Source organism: Orycteropus afer, unplaced genomic scaffold, assembly GCF_000298275.1.
Source record: "Orycteropus afer afer isolate SDZICR_OR568_19922 unplaced genomic scaffold, OryAfe1.0 scaffold00044, whole genome shotgun sequence".
Taxonomy (NCBI): Eukaryota; Metazoa; Chordata; class Mammalia; order Tubulidentata; family Orycteropodidae; genus Orycteropus; species Orycteropus afer.
Genome location: NW_006921631.1, coordinates 14,150,451 through 14,169,829, shown reverse-complemented (window position 1 = coordinate 14,169,829; position 19,379 = coordinate 14,150,451). Strand labels below are relative to the sequence as shown.

Sequence of the window (19,379 nt, the reverse complement as noted above, 5' to 3'; positions counted from 1 at the left end):
TGCTGCCAGACCACAGCTCTGTGTGTCTCCTTTTTTGGTATTTTCATGCAAATTCTTCTGCTAGTTGGGGTTTAGTCCACTTTTGTATCCTTCCCTTCAAGGCTCAGGGGTCCAAGATTATCTTTTGTGTCTGTGTTAATTGGTTTCCCTTTTCTTTGTTGAAGAGGGTCTGTACAGTCCTTCTGCCTAGTCTGCCATCTTACCGGAACTCTCCAAGAGATGGCTTCTTTATGCTTTCTTTTGTAATGTCTCTCCATTAGGGCAGAAAAACAATCACAAAGAGGAAATATACCAAGTGGCTGACTTGGGGTAGTGGGATTAAGTGCTATTCATTTTTAGACTTAGAAAATGTTTTATTTTTTAATTCTAATAATAGAAATGTTTTATAATCAGAAATACAGGTTTTCTTTCTTAATATTTAAATGAATAATGCTTTTGTGTCTGTGTTCTAAGCCACCACAGTCTTATAAGTGCCTGTCAAATGTCAAATGTTGTTTTCTTTTCCGCAGTTTCGCTTTTTTGCAAATGCTTTCACTTTGACATCATACAATGGAACAGAAGCACTGGTATGTTACTGGAGTTTCCATAGCTTGTTCAGTGGTTTAGCAGAAGCAGAAACAGTTTAAACAGAAAAGATAATAACAAAATAAGCTCTGAGAATACTCAGGGTCCTCTTCAGGACCAAGGTGGGCCATAGGTTATGTGCAAAACATTAAGAGTGAAATTTGGAAATTTAGCATCTACCATGGCACCGGATACTATGGCAAGCACTTCTATGATACAAGATATACCAGCAGTGAGAGGATAGACAGAGCAGTGGAGCAGGAGAAGAGCAGGCAAAGCCACATGGTGGGAGGGCAATCAGTGAATAGTTTTCCTTAGAGAAGATTCATCTTATAGGACAAAAGTTAGGGAAAAAAAAATTCCGACTCATGCATTCTGATGTGTTACAGAGTAGAACTGTACTACTCCATAGGGTTTCTTGGTTGTAATCTTTACAGAAGCATATTGCTAGACTTTTTTTGGAGTACCACTTGTGGATAGGTTTGAACCACTCAGCTTTAGGTTAGCAGCTACTTGCAAATTGCTTATGCCACCCAAATAGGACACAAAAATAGGGGCTTCAAAATCCAGTTCTCACTTCCCTATATGAAGATTATCTTTCCTCTGTTAATATTAGAAGATCAAATTTGTAGCTTACTAGGAAACCACTGAGTTCTTTAAATCACACATGGCAAATGGATCGCATGTGTTTCCTTATCAATGGCAGACATTACTAATGGGTCGTATTACTCTTTTCTGCTGTACTCAGATGATATCTCTGAATATTTTTCAACAAAGGCAGCCTGTACTAATGGATGCAATTTTCCTATGAGGTGAAACTTATTATCATTTATTCTTACATGATCTGTTGAAATTCTGTTGAATTATTTTGTGTGTTTGTCTCCTTAGCTATATAGGGCTCCTTCAGGATTTTTGCATTTCATTTTTGAAACTTAAGGCCTAGCACTGTATGCCTATGACCAGTAGATTCTTAACTCTTGGCTGTACTGAAATAGACAAAGAAAAGCATTGAGAGAAATGACTTGACGTTCTTGTTTTGGGAAATAAATGCATTTATTATAGGGGTACAAATTGATTTTAGAAACAAGTGCTTTTAAACTATTTTTAAAACTTTTAAAAATTAGTTCTTATGTCTGTCTTAGTTAAGTGTATTTGTATATTCTGTAAGAATTTCTACTAGTGCCTAAGGCATTTGACCACTAACCAGAAGGCTGGCAGTTCAAACTCACCAGCCACTCCTCAGAAGGAGGATTGGGCCATCTACTTCCATAGGGATACTGTCTATGAAACCAAAGGAGGGGTCACTATGAGTCTAATCAACTTGATGGCAGTGAGTTTAGATTTTGGAGTTTTTATAATAGAGCTGATAAGTGACAAGGTTGTAGTCACTTTTTGGCCACAGCCAGCTACCCAGAGGGAACTAGTAGTTGGACCTGTGGGCTTGGGACCATGGTTGCAGGGAACATCAAGCTCAATTGGCATAACATACTACACAAAAGCATTGTTCCACATCCTACTTTGGCGAATAGCAACTGGGATCTTAAAAGCTTGCAAGCAGCCATCTAGATGCAATGATGGGTCTCTCCTCATCCAGAGCAAAGAATAATGAAGAAAACCAAAGATGCATGGGAGTAGTTAGTCCAAAGGACTGGTACACAATGCAATCCTCAGTCTATATGACTATGAGACCAGAAGAACTAGGTGGTGCCTGGCTACCAATATCAACCACCTAGAGGGGGATCCATGTAGGAGATCATGGATAGAGTAGGAGAACAATGTGGAACAAAACTCAAAATCATTAAAAAAAAAAGGGGGGGGACAAGGTTTGTTGGTGTGATAAAGCCTGATGGAACCACTGAGACTATGGCCCCTAGCTGCCATAGTCTTAAATTGAACTCATTCAGGTCTGAAATTGAACCCATTCCTGTGGCTTTCAGCCAAACAAAAGAGGCATATGAGGTGAATATTTACATTAGGTAGATACACTCCTTGAAGAAAACAATCATGGGAGAATAGAAAGGCTGTGTATGCACAGAGACAGCTCAAGGGGCAGGAGTGCATGGAGGGAGGGACACAGGGAAGAGGTAACTATGGGGAAGAAATGGGAGGGGAGCTTTGCATTGTGGGAAATTATGGTCAATGTCATGAGACAAAGTGTATGTGAGCTGTTGTATGGAAAGTGAATTTGCTCTGTAAACTTTCACTCAAATCATAATTTAAAAAAAAACAAAACACCCTACACTAATCCTGTCTTATTAACATAACAAAGACAACCCATTTCCAAAGGCAGTTACAAATATTTTTGGGGAACACAATTTAATCCCTAACAATGTTTTTGCCAAAACATTAAGTATATTAGTCAGTAGTCCTTTAAAAATTACTTATTCTGGATATCTATGACACTGAAAATTAAGCTAAGAGGTCTCAAGTATATTGAATATCAGTAAATACTTCAAAAACAAAGTATCTTCTATGGAGCTTAGAATCCCATTTAGAAAAAAGAATGAATATGTAGAATAAAATAAGACTTTCTGTCATCAGGTGATGTCTGGGAGTTTTACTGTCAATACCCTAGGAATGACCAGAAAGGAGGATCAGTCAGGGGGGTTGGAGTGCTTGGAGCAGCCTTTGCTCACTTCCTGGAACTTGATGTGGCTCTGAAGGACAGTTGGAATTTAGGTAGCATGGGCAGTGTGACTCTAGTGTTACAGTTTAAGTTTTTTTTTCTGTTGTAATCCTGCTGTAATTCCCTAAAATGTGGATGAGTAGACTATCTACCCTAGTTACCACAACAGTGATGGTTGTAGATGCTGATGGATATGGATGAGTGCACAACAGGTGTGCATGAGCCTCTTTTCAATCTTTAGATGAGATTTGTCTCCTTAAATGGGCTGAGCTTGAGTAACCTAAAGTGTGACGGTTTAGAGTTTAGCCTCTGGAGCTGTATCAACTCTGTTAACCAGTTTTCTGGTTTCTGGCTGTGAACCTTGCCTACATATTTTCAGGGAGCTCTGGTGGCATAGTGCCTAAGGCATTTGACTGCTAACCAGAAGACTGGTGGTTCAAACCCATCAGCCACTCCTTGGAAGGAAGATTAGGCAATCTACTTCTGTAGATACCGCCTTGGAAACCCAAGGAGGGGTCACTCTGAGTCGGGATCGAATTGACGACAGTGAGGTTTTTTTTTCCTCACTACATATTTTCACCTACCTTTTACTTATAAAATAGGAATCTCGTAGAAGTGAATAAGAGAAGGCATATAAACTTTTGTAGTAGAGTGTAGTGCATTGTAAAGGGTTTGACATATTGAACACTTTAACATTTAAAGAAAAGTATCTCAATAAAGAAATATAATTCTAGTATGTAAATTGACAGCTCAGTGGAACAGAATAGAGTCTAGAAATAAGCTCATAAGCATGTGGGAATTCAATGTATGATAAAGATGGCTTCTAACTCAGTGAGGAAGAGATGGGTTATTCAGTTTATGGAGTTAAAAAAAATAGACTAGGATCTTTTTTTATGCTTTATACAAAAGTAAAGTTCCAAATGCATTACAAGATAAAAATTAAAATATAAAATAACTAGATGAAAATACGGAGAAAATTTTAAGTAGTTTCAGAGTGGGGAGGCTTATCTAAGTATTTCACAAATCCCAGAAACCATAAAAGACAAGACTGAAAATTTCGACTGAAGAAAAAAAAGTTTTGCGTAGCCAAAAGCCTCACTGTACATACAATCTAAACTAACAACAAAGTAGAAGAAGATGATTTGTCACTCATAGCCTAGACAAAGGGTTAATTTTAATAATATCTGATGAACTTTAACAAATCAGTGAAAAAACAATCATTAGGATGATGGGTAAAGAGGTGGCTACAAGTTCCAGGAAATCCTGGCCAGACCACGGTTATTAGACCTCATTGTCCCTGCCCCTTCAGACCCTCAAAAATTCCTCAATAAAATGGTTTGGACCTCCAAATAATGATGGGTAAAGGACATGAACAGAGAGGTCTTCATCTGTCTTAATCATATGAAAAATGCTCAACTTCATTCACCACAAGAACAATGCAAATTAGAGCTACAGGGAAAAGCTGTTTTTCACCTCTGATTAGTAAAGATTAGAAAGTTTGAAAATGCATGATATTGGAGACTAGGGAAACTGGCCCTCTTCTACATTGCTGGGAAAGGGTAAATTGACATAGCCTCTATCAAGGACTCTGGTAAGATCAATCAGAATATTAAATGCTCATACCCTGTAACCTAGCAATTCCATCTCTGGCATTTTTCTTAAAGATAGACACTTACACATGTATGGAAAGATGCATTTAACATTCATTGCAGCACGGTTTGTAATAGCAAAGACTGGATGCAGCCTGTGTGTCCATCAATTGGAGACTACTTATATAACTTTGAAGGCGCTCTGGCAGTATAGTAGAGGCTAAGGCATTTTACTGCTAACCAGTAAAATGTTACTGGCAGTTCAAACCTACCAGCCACTCCACAGAAGGAAGACTGGGCAATCTTCTTCTGTAAAGATTTACCACCTAGGTAACCCCAAGGGGGTCGCTATGAGTCAGAATCAATTCAGTGATGGTAAGTTTGGTTTTGGGTTTATATAAATTTTGGTATATTCATAAAGTGTAATACCATATCCTACTTTGAAAAAGAAGGAAACAGCTGTACATACACTGATACAGAAAGATCACCAAGGCATATTGTTTAAGTGAAAAATTTTGTGGAATGTTTGTGGAGTGTTGTGCATATATGCTTCCATTTAAGAAAGAGAAAAGGACATGTATGTTTTTAAGTGAATAGATTTTAACTGGAGTAATATACAGGATACTAGTAAGAGTAATTGCCTCCAGAAAAAAAGACTATATGAATGGAAAATTGTGACAGGAGGGAAACTTACTTGTTACCATTAAACCTTTTGAATGCTGTATATGTGTGTGCTTTTATCTATTAATAAAATAAAATATTACATCAGTAATCTGTACTTTACTCTGTCATGAACTGAGTATCAGCTCTGAATAAGCTAGTCTCTATGCTGTGATCTTTAATTTGGGGATGAAAGGAAGAGATAGCTGAAATAGAATTCTTTTACTTTAAATAAATGTTCAAAGAGTATATTAAGCAGGTTTGCCCTACCATCTTACTACAGATTACTGCAGTGGTTCATGAAGATACTACAATTAGTTAATGATAATTAAGAGGAATTCAGACTTTATTTGGAGTGCTCTGTAAAGTGCTAGTTGCAAATCCCCACCAATCTCACTCACCTTGGACAGAAAGTCATTGATACACTCTTTTATTTTCCAGGTATGGCTTTTCCACCAAAAGCCTGAGTCTCTCAATCCTCTAACCAAATATATGAGTGCCACTACTGGCTTTGGAAACAATTATGTAATACACCAAAAGGTAAATCTGTTTATATTGCTACATTAAAAATGCTTGCTGGTAGGCTGGTGAATTGATCCCTACTTTCCTGACCAGGCCACAGGTTTCCCGGCTCTCTTCCCTGGATCTTTACTCTGTTCACCTGCTACATTGGTCTTTTTTCACTTTCTGCTCCATCTTGCCTCTGAGCCTTTGCACATCTTGCTCTTGCTACCTAGACTGCCCTGTCCTTTCTCATTCAACTTACTCACCCTTAAGATCTCAGCTCATAGCTCAGCCTTCTGTGACCCGATAGACCACTTATGGATCTCTTATAGGCTCCCTGTTCTCTATGTAGCATTTGTTCACCACAGGGCTCCCCTGTGACAATATAAAATGAGAATTATATCCTTCTTTCCCGGCCTGGTGCCTTATATATTGTTGGTGCTGAGTAAATGTGTTGCAAGTTGGATGAAATGTAGTGTCTTTCTGTGTGAAGTTAACTTCCCTGGGAAGTTTTAACACCATTTCTGCTTGTAGCAGCTGTCAGCTTTAATAGATTGCAGAAAATGATGATGTTTTGAAGAGGCAGGGGATAGAGTATGGAAAAATATCAGTTCTATGTTTTTTGGATTCTTTATAATCTTTTAAAAAGAAATCAAACAGTTACGTATTAGGAAATGAGTAAATTTACTTTTGACCTTTAAGAGTAGTTTTGTTGTGTTCTTCTCATGAATAAGGTTTACTTTAGCCTCATTTTCACTGCCTAGCTTATTGTGAGGAGACATTGAAATAAAATAAAGGTGCAAACCAATGCAAGCCCACTGCCTTTGAGTCGATTTTGACTCATAGTGACCCTCATTGGGTTTCTGAGGCTGTAAATCTTTACGGAAGCAGATCACCTCATCTTCCTTCCATGGAGCAGCTGGTGGGTTTGAACTGCTGACCTTCTGGTTAGCAGCCAGATACCTTATCCATTTTGGCACCAGATTGAGGTAAATAGGTTGTCTCAGGTAACTCAAATAATTGACAGTGATCTCTGCTTCCCCTGGTACTTTCCAGCACTTTCCAAAGTATGTTCTGCTAAATACTAACTAGTTCCTTAAGAAGATTAGCAAAAAGAGGTTCCTCAGGCAAGTAAGGTTTAGTAATTCATCATATTATCACCCCCTGTTTCAGAGTGGTTACACACCGGTGGTGGTTCAGTGGTCAAACGCTGGGCTGCTAACCATAAGTTCAGTGATTTGAACACACCAGCCATTCTATGGGAGAAAGATGTGATTGTCTGTTTCTGTAAAGATTTATAGCTTTGGAAAACCTACAGGGCAGTTCTGCTCTGCCCTATGGGATCACTATAAATCAGAATTGACTTAAAGGTAGAGGGCTTGGTATTTCAGAGATGTATGTAATGCACTTTAGCCCAGTGAAGGCTTTGAGAAATTGCTACAATTAAGAAGTCTGTGTGAAATTGTTTAATCTTGGTTTTTCCAAATTTTCATATTGTGTTGTTATGTGCCGTTGAGTCAGATCCGACTCATAGTGACCCCTCCTTGGGTTTCTGAGGCGGTATCACTACGGAAGTAGATTGCCCAACCTTCCTTCTGAGGAGTGGCTGGTGGGTTTGAAGGTTAGCAGTCAGATGCCTTAGGCACTACACCACCAGAGCTTTCATATATATATGTGTGTTTTTTAATTTTATATAATAGCCCAAAGAATACACTTTGGGAACTCTGTTCTAAATTAATAAATTTATTTTAGGCCCTCAAAGATTGTTTGGACTTGCTGTCCTTTCCTCTGGAGGGAAAAACTTATTTTCCAAAGGGAGAAAATGTTTAATTCTTTAAACCAAAGTATTTTATTAACATTTTATGGAAGCCCAAGGAAAAAAGTGTTTTATTTTAACCTTAGATTATTTTGGAGAAATCGGCTCTCTTCTCTGTTAAAAGATGGAGTAGAACTAGAATACTTCTTCCAGTGCCAACATGGAAAATTCTACGGTGACTGAATGAGTATAAATGTTATTTCCAAAATATTAAAAAGTGTTTTTTAATGTTTAACCTTTCTACTATGTGAAGAAAAAGCCTGGTTTTGAAGTTCAAGGCCTGTACTGACTTAAATTAAGATATCACTTTATTTTATAGGGTCTAAAGTTTAATTTGGAGCTCTGGTAGCATAATGTCTAAGGCACTCAACTGCTAACCAGAAGGCTGGCGATTCAAACCCACCAGCCACTCCTCAGAAGGAGGAAGATGGGGCAATCTACTTCCATAGTGATACTGCCTCGGAAACCCATGGAGGGGTCGCTATGAGTCGGGTCCGACTGAACGGCACATAACAACAATAACAACAAAGTTTGATTTTACATACAGATCAGTTTAGATTAGATTTTAACAATTCTGAGTACAATGTCAATGGAGTTAATCATAGGAACAAAAATATATATGTTTGTAGGCCCCTGAATTATTTTTTTCTTATTTTAAAAGTATCTCTTAATGAAAATTGAGTTAGTCCACGCTAATACCAGTCCTGACCCTTGACAGCATTAGAAAATTTCTTCATTGCTTACCAACCCATATTCATGACCTAACAAGATTATAAAATAACAGTAGATTGAACATGATAGAAGCCTAAGTTTCTCATATGTCAAAGCAATTTGGAGAAAGGCAGTCCTGGGCTGACATGGCAGCTCCATAAGATGTCAGGCATCTGGTTCCTTCTAGTTAGTGTTCTGCCATCTCTAGGGTGTGGCCCTCATTGTTCAGGCCCAAGTGAGCAAGGAGAAAAGACAAAGATGCCCATTCCTTATAAAGAGACTTCTGAGTTATACCATGCAACACTTCCAGTTTCATCCTTTTGGCCAGAACATAGTCAACTTGGCACTAACTAGCTTCAGTGGGTACTGGGAAATGGAATCTTTTATTTGGAGGGCAGTGAACCCAGCTAAAACCAGGGCTCTTTTACTAAAGAAGTAAAATAAATAGATATTAGGAGGTGAGTAAGTTATAGTTAGAATTTCAAAAAGCCCTTGATTGTCCTCTTTTATCCTTTTTTACGTCACAGTTGTTTGGTATCTTCTTTCCCTGGGGACAGGAGCTCTGGTAGCATAGTGGCTAAGGCACTTGACTGCTAACCAGAAGGCTGGCGGTTCAAGTCCACCAGCCACTACCTTGGAAGGAAGATGGGGCAGTCTGTTTCCGTAGTGATACTGCCTCGGAAACCCAAGGAGGGGTCGCTATGAGTTGGGTCTGACTCGACGGCAAAACAACAACAACAACATCCCTGGGGACATAGGCATTAGAGAGACAGTACAACTCAGATATCTCCATCTTGCTTTTTAGGAGATACATCTACGTATAGGTTTGGTGAGGGTTGGAGTTAGATTGAGAATTAATATGTCATCAGATTCTCATAATTTACCAACAGTCCCCACAGACAGCCACTATAGCGCTTTTTGCTGGTCCTTTTTTTTTTCCCCCAGTTCCCTTAAACATATTATATGCCTTCTTTTTATGAAAATTATACTCAATTCATTTTTCTTTCCTAATTATCCCTATTTTTGCTTCTTTTCCAGATGGACCTAGATGAAGACAGTGCTGAAAAATTTTACCAAAGCTTGCTGGAACTGGAAAAGCATGTTAAAACCACTGTTCAAAAACCAGATAATTAGAATTGATAGTAACACTTTCTGAAATGCTTGTACCATCTATGCATTCTGGGGCACCTGGCTTTTGGTTGAGTTGGAAAACCTACATCTGTAATACACCATGTACTGTGATTGTCTCTTTTCCCTTTTGCAGAATTAGCTCCAGACTGTATATGGATGGGCACATGAGAAAAAAACAGTTGAAGTAAAATATCAGTGATTCCCTGCAATGATATCACATCACAACGAGAAATCTGTTCCTTGCTTGTCCAACCAATTTTCATGATCTTATTGTAATGGATGTGAACTTGCATCATAAAAATTACTCATATTTTCAATAAAATTTTCTATTTGAATGATAGCTGGTAGGATATCTGTCAGTATAAATACACTACAATTATGGTAGGAAATGATTAGGACTTAGTTGACATGTTTCAGGTAATTAGATGAAATGTTTCCTTATAAATCTTAAAGAGACCACACCCCAAGCCTCATTTGATATGAAGACAAAATTCTAAAATGCCCAGATGTTTTTACCTAAAGTATAACCAACACAATACCTGGAATATAGTAAATAGTAAATTTTTTAATTAATTGATAAAAGTAAAAAATCATCTATGAATACTTCCCCACAGTTTAAAGAACAAATTTGTGTTTGTTTATAATTTCTCTAATTTTTTGTTAAAAAAATTTTTATAGTATGAAACATCATTCTATAACTGCAAATGAGGGCCCTCTACTGTCTTAGAAGGAGCTCTGGTAGCATAGTGCCTAAGGCACTTGACTGCTAACCAGAAGGCTGGTGGTTCAAACCCACCAGCTACTCCTCAGAAGGAAGGTTGGGCAATCTACTTCCATAGTGATAATGCCTCGGCAACCCAAGGAGGGGTCGCTATGAGTCGGGGCCGACTCGACGGCACACAACAACTGTCTTAGAGAACGATGAAGTTGGAGAGCTGGAAGGAGAGCTGTGTTTTACTCTTCCATTCACTCATGGTATAAATTTCGAAGAGGCCCTTCATTGTGCATCTTACATTGTTCATGTGTAAGATGGAGTAATTATCTTGCTGCTTCCTCTGCTCATGAATGTGGAGTGAAGATTTAATGCAGTTATGCAATAATATATGTGAATGAGTAGAAAGTGTTTTTTTGAGAAAGTTGACATTAAAGTTTTCATTAAAAGTTAATGAGCCAAAATGTCAGGGTTCCAGTACCACAGTGTAAGTCCCCGAGTACCCACTTCCTGTCTGACTGAGAGTTGGTTCTGGTTTCCAACTGTTAAGTCTTTGCCCAGGAAGCAGCATCATGACACCTAAGAAGGCATGGGGGAAGGCACATGGGCTCTGGAACTGGGCAGACATTTGATCAAATTTGAGTTCAGTCTGTCCTAGCTGTGTGACTTGGAGCATGCTCAACTATAACTCAGTTTAATTACAAGAAATATTGATAACAATGCCTACCTTGTGAGATTTATATCCTAGCAGATGCACAATCAATACAAACTATTACTTAATTCTCTTGTACAGTAAGTACCCAAAGGAGACTTAAGTAAACATGAACTGAATCTTGATTTCATATCATTTATAGTGTGTCAGTAGGTTGGTTCACTAATATTTTTGGAGCTATTGTGTCCATTTTCCTCAAAATAGAGAAGAAATCCTGCCCCACAAGGCATACCTGGGGAAAAAAAAAATTATTCCTGTTATTAACTGATGCCAGATTTCACTATTTTTGTGTCCTGATTGGCTACCAGGTTGAAGATTTGTACTTGAGCTCCAGAGAATGCTAGTTTATTTTGAGAACTTGGCCTTGCATGTTTAATCTGATGTCCAAGATGAGTTCAATATAAATAATTACTGTATTCTACAGACACTCATTTCACAGAAATACATTGAACACTTACTTGCCAGGCACTGTTGGGTTTGGAGGACATAAAAGTGAACATGTGGATGATAGAATGACATTCCAAAATGCATCTAATATAGGAGTTCCAGAGGAGAGAACTGAGAAAAAGGGGAAGAGGCAATATTTGAAGGGATAATAGCATTTTTCAGAACTTAGAAAGCCATGATCATTAGATCCAGAAAAAAAATGACAAGTACCAAATGAGATAATCACAAATAACTTAAAACCTAAATATAGTGAAACTGCAGAGAACCAAAGAAACTTGTCAAAGTAATCAGAGATAGTAGATTACTAACAAAAGGTTGGCAGACTAACAGCAGACTTTTGAGTTATAGTGTTGATGTTGAACACAAGAAAATAATAACTTCAAAGTACTGAGTTAAAATAAGCCCATTAAACTATAATTCAAGAGAAGCAGAAATAACATTTTCAGACAAAAGTTGAAAATTTAGAAGTTCCTTACTAAAAGTGTTTATTTAAAAAAAAGAAAAAAAAAAAAACTGCAAGAAGATGTTCCTGAAGAAGAAAATTGAGCCCTACAAGGAGACCAGGGAATGCAAGGAAGAAGAGTGAATAAAGAAATTTGCAAAAGTGTAGCCAAGTCTTAAAAAACTGATGTGATAAAAGAACAAGAAATGACTAGTTTCAGGAGAATTAAAGCAAAGCAGCACTATACAGGATGGGATTGTTGAAAGACATTCTAAGCATTGTTCAGAAGGAAGATAGATGATTAAATATCCACATATATTATGTTGATGTGCAACAATATATATGTTGATGTGCTTAAGATTTTATATGTGCTTAATATTTTAATTGTAACCTCACAAAATAGAAATAAAATATAATTTCTAAACCAGCAGAGGTTAAAAGAAAAATAAAGAAAGAAAACCCAGACCATTCAAAAGAGTGTTGGGGGCATAGTGGTTAAAATAGCTGCTAACCAAAAGGTTGGCAGTTCAAACCCACCAGCTGCTCTGTGGGAGAAAGATGAGGTAGTCTGCTTCCGTAAAGATTTATAGCCTTGGAAACTCTATATGGCAATTCTACTCTGTCCTATAGGGTCATGATGAGTTGGAATCAATTCAGTGGCAGTGGGTTTGGGGTTAAACGATACAGAAAAAGAATGGGAAGTGAGGAGGAAGAAGAGGAAACTCAGAAAACAATAGAAAAACAAAGTGCTTTGAGTTTTATTTCAAAAATGTACTCAAATAAATCAAAATGACTATAAATGGAATAAATACATTAGTTAAAAGACATTGCTGTTGTGGATTATAATTATATTTATACAAGGAAAACTAAAATACAAGGACACAAACGTTGAAAGTAAAAGGATAAAAATATAACACTTGAAAAGTACTAGTAAAAAGGAAACTAGCATGGTAGAATAGCTATATTGATACAAGATGAAACAGACTTAAAGCAAAAACATTATTAAGGTTTATGAGTTTAGACATAATGACAAGGTATAATCACTTAAAAAGTTGGTATCACAGTTGTAAACTTGTATGTACCACTAATGCTTAAAACATAAAAAGCTTAAGGTCACAGAGTTACAAAGAGAAATAAACAAACCCACAGTTTTAATGAAAATTTTAAACCCTGCTTATGGATCGAAAGGAAAAAATTGGTGAAGATCAAGTCTCCAGGAATTGACAGAATACCCAGTGAGATGTTTCAACTAACGAATGCCCTGCTGGAGGCACTCTCAGTTATGGCAAGAGATTTGGAAGACAGCTACCTGGCCAACTGACTGGAAGAGATCCATATATGTACCCATTCCAAAGAAAGGTGATTCCCAGAATGTGGAAATTATCGAACAATATCATTAATATCACATGCAAGTAAAATCTTACTGAAGATAATTCAAAAATGGTTGCAGCAGTATATTGACAGAGAACTTCCAGAAATGCAAGCTGGATTCAGAAGAGGATGTGGAATGAGGGATATCATTGCTGATGTCAGATGGATCTTGGCTGAAAGTAAAGAATACCAGAAAGATGTTTACTTGTGTTTTATTGACTATGCAAAGGCATTTGATTGTGTGGATCATAACATATTATGGGTAACATTGAGAAGAATGGGAATTCTTGAACACTTGAATGTACTCATGAGGAACCTGTATATAGACCAGGAGGCTGTTGTTCAAACAGAACAAAGGGACACTACATGGTTTAAAATCAAGAAGGGAGTGTGTCAGGGTTGTATCCTTTACAATCCTTATTCAATCTGTATGCTGAACAAATAATACGAGAAGGTGGACTATATGAAGAGGAACGTGGCATCAGGATTGGAGGACAAATCATTAATAACCTACGATATGCTGACGACATAACTTTGCTTGCTGAAAGTGAGGATGACTTGAAGCATTTACTGATGAAGACTGAAGAATACAGTCTGCAGTATGGATTACATCTCAATATAAAGAAAACAAAAATTCTCACAACTAGACCTATAAGCAGCAGCATGATAAATGGAGAAAAGATTGAAGTTGTCAAAGACTTTATATTGCTAGTTTCTACAATCAATGCCAGTGGAAGCAGCAGTCAGGACATCAGGCGAAGTATGTTGTTGTTATGTTCTGTCGAGTCAGACCCAACTCATAGTGATCCCTCCTTGGGTTTCCGAGGCAGTATCACTACGGAAGTAGATGCCCCATCTTCCTTCCGAGGAGTGGCTGGTGGGTTTGAAGTGGGTTTCAAGTGCCTTAGGCACTGTGCTACCAGAGCTGGGCAAATCGGCTGCAACGGACCTCTTTCAATTGCTGAAAAGCAAAAATGTCTCCTTGAGGACTAGAGTGTGCCTGACACAAGCCATGGTATTTTCAATCACCTCATATTCATGTGAAAGCTGCACAATGAATAAGGAGAATTGAAGAAGAATTGATGCTTTTGAGTTGTGGTGTTGGTGAAGAATGCTGAAAGTACCATGGACTGCTAAAAGAACTAACAAATCTGTCCTGAGGAAGTTCAGCTGGAATGCTCCTTGGAAGTGAGAATGGCCAGACTTTGTCTCACCTACTTTGGTCATGTTGTCAGAAGGAACCATTCCCTGGAAAAGGATGTCATGCTTGGTAAGATGGAGGTTTGACGAAAGAGGGGAAGGCCTTCAATGAGATGGATTGACACAGTAGCTGTGACAATGAGCTCAAGTATAGCAAGGATCATGGAGCTGGCACAGGATTGGGCAGTGTTTCGTTCTGCTGTGCACGGGGTCGCTTTGAGTCAGAAGTGACTCGATGGCACCTAAGAACAACAACTTTACCAAGCATGATATCCTTCTCCAGGGACTGGTCCCTTCTGACACATGAAAGTAGGTGAGACGAAGTCTGGACATTTTTGCTTCTAAGGAGCTTTCTGGCTGCATGTCTTCCAGGACAGATTTGTTCATTCTTCTGGTGGTCCATGGTATTTTCACCAACACCATCAATTCAAAAACATCAACTCTTCTTTGGTCTTCCGTATTCATTGTCCAGCTTTCACATGCATATGAGGCAATTAAAAGCATCATGGCTTGGATGAGGTGCACCTTAGTCTTCAAAGTGATATGTTTGCTCCTTAACAATTTAAAGAGTTCATTTGCAGCATTTTTGCCCAGTGCAATATGATGTCTGATTTCTTGACTGCTGCTTCCATGGAAGTTGATTGTGAATCCAAGTAAAATGAAATCTCTGACATCTTCAATCTTTTCTTCATTTATTGTGGTGTGGATTATTGGTCTAGTTGTGAAGATTTTGGTATTCTTTATGATGAAGTATGATCATATTGAAGATTATAGTCTTTGATCTTCATTACTAAGTGCTTCAAGTCCTGTTCACTTTCAGCAAGCAAGGTTGTGTCATCTGCATATTGCAGGTTGTTAATGATTCTTTCTGCAATCCTGATGTGGTGTTATTCTTCATATAGTCCAGCTTCTTAGATTATTTGCTCAGCATACAGATTGAATAAGTATGGTGAAAGGACACAACCCAGACACATACCCTTCCTGATTTTAAACTGTGCAATATTCCCTTGTTCTGTTCAAATGACAGCTTCTTGATGTGTGTATAGGTTCCTCATGAGCATAATTAGGTGTTCTGGAATTCCCATTCTTCACAATGTTATCCCTATTTTTTTCTGATCCACACAGCTGAATGCCTTTTCACAGTCAATAAAACACAGGTAAACATCTTTCTGGTATTCTTTGCTTTCAGCCAAGATCCATGTGACATCAGCAATAATATCCTACGTTTCACATCCTCTTATGAATCCAATCCAGCTTAAATCTTTGTTAGTTTCCTGTTTCATTTTTGACAACTTCCAATTTTCCTTGATTCACACTTAATACATTCCATGTTCCAATTATTAATGAATGTTTGCAGCTGTTTCTTTCTATTTTAAGTCCTTTTCCATCAGCAAATGAAGGTTCTGAAAGCTTTACTCTATCCACATCATTAAGGCAGTTCTTCCCCAGTCATAGTTTGAGTGCCTTCCAACCTGAGGGGCTCAGCTTCTGGCACTGTATCAGACAATGCATCACTGCTATTCATAAGGTTTTCAATATCTTTTTCCAAAGTGGATGGCCTTGTCCTTCATCCCAGTCTGTCTTAGTCTGGAAGCTGCACTGAAACCTGTCCCACATGAGTGACCCTACTGGTATTTGATACACTGGTGGCATAATCTTCAGACTGACAGCAACACACAAGCCACCACAGTATGACAAACTGACAGATGGGTGCTGGAATTGGAAAGTGGTAGTCATGAAAGAGTGACCAGATAAAGAGGGTGAGTGAGCTACTGTGCAAAATAGTCCTGATATGACAAGTAAGATGAGGATGGAGAATTGCTATTGTATTTAGCAATATGGAAATCATAGCTACCACTGACAAAAGCTGATCCTAGGAACAAATGCCTGATTGGAGTGGTTTGAGGGAGGATGGGAAGGAAGAAAATGGAGATAATGGAGTGTGGGTCACTCTTTGCAGAGTCTTGCAGTAAAGAAAAACAGAGAGATGGGATAGCTAGAGGGTATGTGGGGTCAAGGGACAGTTTTGAAAATGGGTGATATTAGCATATATTTGTAATCAGTTTAGGATAACCCAGTACGGAGGGTTTAATAAGTAGAAAGACTGATGAAAGAGGAGGGAAGGAGAGAATTGCCAGAGAATTGTCAGTGTGGGCATGAGAGATAGGAGTCAGTGTACAGATGGAGGGAAGGGGGAAGGTGGAGTGGGAGATACAGTGGTAGGAGGGTGAAAATTTTTCTTTTGGTTGCTTCTCCTTTATGCTTATGAAGTATAGAGTAGTCAATCTGGTTCTTATACATTCCATCTGGTGAAATCCACGTGTATAATCATCACTTATGTTGTTGAAAAAAGGTATTTGCAATGAATAAGTCATTGGTCTTTCAAAATTCTATCATGCTATCTCCATGGTTATTTCTATCACCAAAGCTATATTTTCCAACTACTGGTAATTCTTCTTTGTTTCCAACTTTTGCATTCTAGTCACCAGTGATAATCAACACATCTTGATTGCTTGTTCTATCAATTTCAGAGTGCAGAAGTTCATAGAAATCTTCAATTTCCTCATCTTTGGCTTTGGTGGTTGGTGCATAGATTTGAATAATAGTAGTATTAACTGGTCTTGCTTGTAGGCATATGGATATTATCCTATCTCTGAAAGCATTGTATATCAGGACAGATCTTGAAACAATCTTTGTGACGATGAATGCCCCACCATTCCCCTTCGATTTGTCATTCCCAGCATAGTAGATCATATGGCTGTCTGACTCAAAATGGCCAAAACCAGTCCATTTCAGCTCACTAATGCCTAAGATATTGATCTTTATACATTCAATTTCATTTTTGACAACTTCAAATTTTCCTAGATTCATACTTCGTACATTCCATGTTCTAATTGTTAATAGATGTTTGCAGCTGTTTCTTCTCATCTTGAGTCATGCCACATCAGCCAATGGAGGTCCCAAAAGCTTTACTCCATCCACATCATTAAGGTCGTTTCTATTCTGAGGAGTCAAGTCTTTGCCAGTCACGTTTTGAGTGCCTTTCAATCTGATGGGCTTATCTTCCATCACTATATTAGACAATGTTTCAGGGCTATTCATAAGTTTTCCAGTAATGTATCAGACAGTGTTTCACTGCTATTCATAAAGTTTTCACTGGCCAATTGTTTGAGAAGTGGATGGCCTCTTCCGTTTTCTGAGTCTGCCTTAGCCTGAAAGCTCTGCCTTCTTCTCTGTAAGATAAAAGATCTCTGTATAAAACAATTCCTGGGTGCTCAGTTAATGTTTGTTGAGCAAATAAAACAATGTAGGAAGAACATTGCAAAAATCACATAGCTTGCTTAAGAGGATTCTAAGGTACCTAGAGGGAATTTTTAATACATTATTTTACCAACCTGTTTTTAGAGACAGATATCCAGAGATAGTAAATATTATGTAAAGCAAAGAATTGCATGGAAACATAAGTTAGGAACATTTTGAAGATGATGCCCTTTTTTTTTTTTTTTTTTTTTTTGCAAACTCATTTATATATAAAAGATTCTGCGTGGTCTGGATAATGCTAATAAAATGAAATTTCTAATTTCTATTTAAAGATGGCAGATTGAACATATAGTACTGCTTCTCCTTTCCACATTACATTTGGGATACACATAGGGAAGAGCAATTATAGAAATTTGGAGCAGCATAGAGAATCCATGTGCAGAGATGGTAGATTCCAGCAACAGGAGGGGAACTAAGGAAATGAAAAATGATGATTGGTTGGCTTACCATAGAAATAGCAGGTAGATTGACCCCTTGTCTTTTCTTAGGGTAGGTATCAATGACAAATGAATCTACTGTAGAAAAGAGTAGTGACCATGAGAATTTGGATTAGAGAGATAGGGCAGTATCTCTGAAGCTCAGGAGGAATAAGGAGCATATGCATCCAGCCAACTAGAGGATACTCTGTATGGTGGCATATCCTATCCCTCCCCTTCTGTGACAGATCATGTTATCCAGAAAATCACAACAATATCTCCCATCTAACATGCTCTTCATATAAAGTAGCTTTGACCCTCCTCCTAAGGAAAGGTGAGGTCTACATTTTGTCCCCTTGAATCTGAGTGGGCTTGTGACTATGGAAGAAGTGTTGCTATGTGGCTTCTGATGCTCATCATAAGAGATGATTGAGATTCTGCCTGGTTCTCTTGGGTGCTTGCTCTTGAAACTTAGCCACCACACTATAAGGAAGCTCAAGAAGTACATGGAGAGGTCCTCATGAAGAGGAACTGAGACCTCCAGCCCACAGCTCTAGCCAAGATCTTAGCTGGCAGCTAACACCACTTTACAGCTATGTGGGTGAGCCATTTAAAGTGGTACTTCCTGACCCAGCTGACCTAGCAGATGTCACATGGAGCAAAGATGACCTGATCTACTGAGCCCCACCTAAAATTTAGACTTGTGAGTAAAATAAACAGCTGTTGTTTTAAGCCACTAGAGTTTTGAAAGTCTCATTACCCATAAATGCATATTAGACATTAGATCACGGCAGCAGCTCCTACCTGTCTCTCCAAGATTAGTTGTATAAACCAAAGCAATGTTCAGTGAAGAGAATATCAACTATAAATATGATTTCCCAATAAAATATTAAGCATTTGAGGGAATCCAACACCATACCAGAGATACAACAAACAAGAGAAATAAAGGAGCTTACACCTAAACAAATGGTTGAACTAGCAAGCAAGAAGGACTTAAAAGTAAGTTGAATGATTATCCTCAGAGAAATAAATAACAGTATCCTTTCCATAAAGAAGATACCCCATCATAGAGAACTAACTGAAGAGAGAAAAAAATACAGATGTTAAAATGAAAGAAAGAAGAAAAATGGCAGAATAGAGACAATGTTCAAGCAAGT

General features: G+C 38.0%; 1 protein-coding gene across 1 annotated transcript in view; it reads left to right on the top strand.

The window, feature by feature from the left end:
- Nucleotides 1-9,604, top strand: part of HSD17B7 (hydroxysteroid 17-beta dehydrogenase 7) — a 44,467-nt gene extending 34,863 nt beyond the window's left edge. Inside the window, exons 7-9 of the mRNA XM_007937755.1 lie at nt 510-566; nt 5,881-5,979; nt 9,509-9,604. Of these exons, the coding sequence (XP_007935946.1) occupies nt 510-566; nt 5,881-5,979; nt 9,509-9,604 (252 nt within the window). The remainder of the gene's footprint in view (nt 1-509; nt 567-5,880; nt 5,980-9,508) is intronic.
- Nucleotides 9,605-19,379: the final 9,775 nt, after the last annotated feature.